Raw genomic sequence first — 6,000 nt, forward strand, 5'->3', positions numbered from 1 at the left:
TGCAAGAGGCTATAGTCCTTACTTACATGTGGGTTCTATGGCGTTTCAGAAATCTTAAGATCCACTCCAATGATCCCAAATCCCATACTACATTAGTAATGGAAATCCAAATCTTATCCTTCCTATGGATAAATGCACGAAAGAAAAAAAGCAGTCTGTTTAGATGGATCGAGTGATGTAATGACCCAATCTTAGAATGCCATGGTCGAATTTAATGGGATCCATTGGTCCTCCAGGTGTTTCACAAGTCGTGTAATCAGGTTGGGTATGAAAATAAACCAACCAAAATGCTCAATATCCACAACTCCGAATCTGAGGGTTGGCTGGGGTTGTTTGTATGTTAGCATTGTTTGCGACTGTTTTTCTCTTTTACTTTTTATTCCCTCTTTTTCTTTTCTGAATATTTTGTATGCTTGCTAGCTCCATGCTAGCTGTTTATTTATAATATATTTTGTTTCCGTTCAAAAAAAAGTTAAAAAAGAAATGCTCGTCTAGGCTATGAACTCCAAAACTTATTTTTATTTTTCATCCACAGGCACTCCAAACTATCATAAAATACAGACATCATAAATAAAAAGTAGAGTATGTAAAATGTATTGCATATTAATTTTGAGATTCATATGGTTCACACCTATTATTAAAGGTTGTTAAATTTTCTATTGTAATTGTAGGATCGCACGATCTTACCATCCCAAAAAGATCTTGATCTTGACATGAACGAATTAAAGGTAAGATCGATGTAGGATCGCAAGATCATGAATATGATCTTACGATCGTTAATAATACTGATATATTAAAATATTAATAAAAACATCAACAAAATGATATTTTAGTTTTTTATTATTTTCTAGATGTTTTATTTAATCTAAGAAATATTTTAAATTGGTTTATATCTTAATAATTAAATTAATATAAGTGATATTTGGATTTTATCATTTCCATTCAGGCTCTGTATCATCTTAATTAAATATTTAGACTAATTTTACTTTAGATTAGGAAATCAAATGATGTATCATTTCTAATCTTAGGTTTAGATTTGTAGTTTTCGTTTTAAAGTTATTACTCATGATTTAATTTTGATGTTTGTGAATGGATTATTTTGATTATGAGACAATATCATCTTGTAGGGCAAGCACTTATTCCTTATTCCTTAATGTTGGGAATTTGGACTGATCCTCCAAAATTTAAAGTTTGACATTGTGATACGATCTTTCGATCTTGATCCAATCTTACAATCACAATCTTAAAAAGTGAAAACAATCTCATGTAAGATCTGTGTGCATGACTCATTTACAAAATTTTATTTATGTTTTTCAACTTTGATCAATATTTTTTCAGTTTATTAACTCTATAAATTCTTTTCCAATGTAAAGATATGTTAAACATTAACTCAACCAAATTTGGAAACCACATATATAATATAGATAGATATTAAATACACATCCACCACAATACAATCCAATCGAACCATTGCACATTTCACATTGAAAGACACTTTGTGTCTCTTCACTTTTTCACGTTTACTGGTTCAACCCGTCTTTTCTTTGGGTACTTGGTTCAAGGACCATTTGAACCAAGGGACCCACACAGATGTCCTCTTTTGGTACATCTTATACGCCTCAACCCTATACTCCATTTTCAACATCTTTCTTTCAACAAGAATGGTCACATAAGCCAAACACAAACTATTAACCAATGCACCAACAAAAGCCCAAGTAAACCCTAAGTTCCACCCAAAAATTCCCAAACCCCACCACCATAATTGCTCACCAAAGTAATTTGGGTGTCTTGAGTAGTACCATAACCCTTCATCAAGATTTGCCACCATTGGCTTTCCTTCCTCTTTTAGTTTCTCATTTTTTGTCACAAATGTGTGAAGTTGTGTATCGGAAAAATAGGCGATAATTATGCCACTTAGGCATACGAATATGGCGACTATGTCCCATATGTTACATGGCTTGTTTACGGTGTGGATGATGTATAGGGGTAGACATACGCCGATAAGGAATACCTATGTAATGTAGTAGAAAGTTAATTAATTGATAAAAGATACTTGTTTGTGAATATAACTATCGCGTTGAACTATCAATATGAATGTGTAGATTTTAAAACTAAAAAGTAGCATGGTTATAAATTTATAGAAAATCGAATAGGTATAACATATATTAAAGAATCAAGTTATAAGGAAGTAATGATCATTTCAATAAATCATATATTAAAGAACTTGGTTTGCAAAGGCATCACTTTTGCCCTTTCAAATTGAGAAGGACCATTTGAAATGCAAATTGTGTGTTTCGGGATAACATGTTCGACAAAGAATAAATTATAACTTGTCATTTAAATATATTTAATTATTGATTTGTTTGATATATTAACTTAATGTTATATAAATATTTTTTACATTAAACATATTTAGTTTATATCTTAGTAATATTTATTTAATTTACTTCCATATTGTAAAACAAATTAATAGTATACAATGATATAAAATGATTAACGTACTTTAAAAAATAGACATGAAAATCAATGGAAATATAAATAGAGTGAACTTACTTTAACCTGATGCAAGTAATTGATAAGATGCATAAATAAAACTTCATCATGAAATATTTATTGTTATTAAATTATTATATATTCAATAATTATCTAATAATAAACTTATAAATTACTATATGGTGTTGACATTTTATTAAATATTTACTAATTATAAATAATGAAAGTGTTTGTTAAAAGGTACATAAGATTTTGATTTTGAAAGAATGTTATGATGGTACTTATAAAAGCTTTATGCCATACTATCTACTATTATTGGACTTTGTGGTTAATTTGTATTTTTCTATATTTTATTTATAGTGAAGCTAATGTACAATTTTAATCTATTTTAATATATGATATCGAAATTCATATTTACGACATCTTAAACCCAAAATTAAAATCCTATTTTTACATCATTTCCTATGCCATTTTGCTTCAATCCAATATTATTTTATTTTTTACATTTTCCTTAATATTATTGTATAGTTCTAATTATCAATATAATATATATTAAATTAATTCAAATCAATCATGTAAAAATAATTTATTTGATTATAATGATGTGATAATTTACAAAGTTATAATAAAAAATTGTATTAAAAAAATCTCTAAAAACTAATAAATAAAATGAGTGTTTTTTAACCTTTTTCTTATCTAACAAAAAAAATAATGCACTACGATTATATATTTTGCTGTAAAGAAAACATAAATTTGTAAAAAAAAAAAATGATGTAAAGAATCCATTTTATATAAACACCATTTTGAATTTCGTTGGTGTTCATCATGGATCGAGATCTGTGAGTCAACTATCAAGCACAAAAGGACAAAAGTCAAAATTAATCATTTATACCTGTTGAATGAGGTAAACAGCAAAGAATGAAATCCACCACCAGTTTTTCCCATACTGTTGAGCCATATCAGTGAACCTCCAATCTTCTCTAGCACCCCATTGCCACTTTTCTCGCCGGAAATAGTTATGAGTCAACCTCACGGCCCAAACCCACGTCAGCGCCACCGCAACTCTCGACCTCCATAAGTCAAATTGCGAAGCAGGGTGAGTCTGAAAGTAATGCAATAGCATCACCGGAATCACAGTCCAGTACACATCAATCATCTACAAAACCACAGAAATGTAAAATTATCAGAAACAGATGAGCAATTGAGTGAATTGGGAATTTAGGAATTAGGATCGAAGGGTGAATTGAAAGAGGGGTTGATTAATTACCCAATTGCTGGATTGGATGAGGCTGATGAGCCAGAAAAGTACATCGATGTTGAAGAAGAAGAGGGCGTTGGCTAGGAGGAGAGGGTGGTGGTTGCACCATGAGGAAATTGGGGAGAGAAAGGGGTGATTGTTGAGGAAGGAAGTGTAGAAGAGTATTGAAGGAAGAGGAGTTAGAAATGCAATCAAAGCGTTTTTTAAATTGCTTCCCATTTTTGTCTGATCGAATCAGAACCACAGTTGCTGTTTGCCCTAGTGGTCTATTCCCCTTATATACTACTTCGGACTCCCTCCTAGAGTCCTAGATAACATTTGGTATTTTATAATGGGTGTTGCTATTAAGACACATTTAGATACCCTATAGATATCTTTATCAAAAGTCAACCAATAAGTAACTATTTTTAATCATCTTTTTCAAAAAAACAATGTAATTTTAACCAATAAAAATACCTTAAAAATTATATAGGGTGTCTAAATGATAAAATGGGGTGTCCATTTAGCCAACCTCTTTATAATTCGACAAAAAATTGACTTTTTTTTAAGTAATTATGTTTTATTTTTTAATTGATATAACAATTTATTTCAATGAAGAAATATGTATGTGACAATGATTTTTTTCAAAACTCAAATTATACACCATTTAACATGTTATTGATTGAAACGATAATTATATTAGGTTATACGGTGTTGAGAGCTTTTCACCCGCGGTAGTCCGACATTGACTCCTTTACTGGTGGTGAACACCGTCCCCCCACACTTAATTTTACCGACGTACCAGTGGTGGGTTTCCATTGATGGTGAAATTCGAAAAAAGTGAGCGTTAGGGAACGAGTGAACCGTAACGGCTTTGTGATCGATTTTTTTTTTAAATTTGTTTTTATTTTTTTTTTTACAAATTGACCACTACATATATACACATATTTACCTTTCATTTCAAAACACACACACAATCAAAATGACTCCTACTAATCCAAAATGCTTCCAACCCATTTACACTTTTCGGTTAAGATCCGACATCACCACCACTTTATCGGCAACAAATGGATCCATCAAGTTAATCTCAAAACCAAATGTTTGTAGGTGGTGTTCCTGGATATTATTCATAATTCTAAATCTCACAACAATTCAAATTTTAATCCCTACCACCTCGAACAACATCCTAAACCCAAACGTAAACCTAATTCCAATTTTAATCTCAACAACTTTTCACACCCGCAACTAGGGGTGAGCAAAAGGACCGAACCGGCCGGAACCGGCCCAAACTGGACCCGACCCGGGAACCGGCTTCGGCCAAAATCAAGAACCGAACCGGCCGACGGTTCTACCGGTTCCCGGTTCCTACCGGTTCTTGTCGTGTCTTCAAATGTTGGAATCGGTCTTTAAAAAATAGCATCATACGGTTCCGGTTTTTGCCGGTTCTACCGGTTTTTGCCAGTTCTACCGGTTCCGGTTATATCGGTTCCGGTTCCCGGTTCCAAAAATCTACAAAAATAACGTCCCAGTCTCGGCCCGACCGGTTCCATCGGGTTCCGGTTCTAATGTCGGTTCCCCGGTCCATATGCTCATCCCTACCTGCAAACGAAAATCTCTCTGATTTTGAGCCCGAAGAATAACCTCAACAAAAAAGGGAAGGTCGATCCTAGAAGATGGAGTAAAGAAGAGACGGAATTAGCAAAGGCATGGGTCGACATATCTAAAGATAGCAACTTGGGAAATAGCCAATTGCATGATCAATTTTGGTTATGTGTTAAAGAGCGGTCTTATAAGGGTATAGGTCGAGATCCAGATTACCTGACGTCCGACCAATGTAACTCGAAATGGAATCTTGTTAACAAACTCATGACACATTTACACAAACTTTGAAAAGCAATGGGCTAGCGGAGAAAGTGAAGCGAAATTGTTGAAAAAACACACGCGGTATTTCATAGTAGCGGTTGCATGATAATAGAAAAAATAAAAATATTAAAAAAATTCGAAAATTTTTCCACTACGGTCGGAAAAGCGAGGGGTTGTCGGTGCCATCGGTGACCCCCCTAAATCCGCCTCTGTATTCCAAGATGACATGTTAAAGCCTTTTAAGTTCATTCATGTGTGAGAAGTTGTCAAAAGAAGCATTAGATGGAATGAGCTTACAACACATGAATATATTGCTAATCCGCCAAAAAGAAGTCGAACATCTTCATATTCGAGCTCACAACAAATGTCATCGGATGGTCACATTGACATTGATCTTAATGATGATA

The 6,000-nt window shown here is 33.0% G+C and overlaps 1 protein-coding gene across 1 annotated transcript; it reads right to left on the reverse strand.

The window, feature by feature from the left end:
• Positions 1-1,399: 1,399 nt before the first annotated feature.
• LOC111921806 (uncharacterized protein C594.04c) lies at positions 1,400-4,036 on the reverse strand. The gene is made up of 3 exons (XM_023917387.3): positions 3,761-4,036; positions 3,386-3,649; positions 1,400-2,011 (listed from the first exon to the last, which is right to left on the reverse strand). Exons 1-3 carry the CDS (start codon positions 3,968-3,970, stop codon positions 1,529-1,531), a joined length of 957 nt encoding a protein of 318 aa, XP_023773155.1. The 5' UTR covers positions 3,971-4,036; the 3' UTR covers positions 1,400-1,528.
• Between the last annotated feature and the right edge of the window lie 1,964 nt (positions 4,037-6,000).

This window comes from Lactuca sativa, chromosome 1 (genome assembly GCF_002870075.4).
Source record: "Lactuca sativa cultivar Salinas chromosome 1, Lsat_Salinas_v11, whole genome shotgun sequence".
Taxonomy (NCBI): Eukaryota; Viridiplantae; Streptophyta; class Magnoliopsida; order Asterales; family Asteraceae; genus Lactuca; species Lactuca sativa.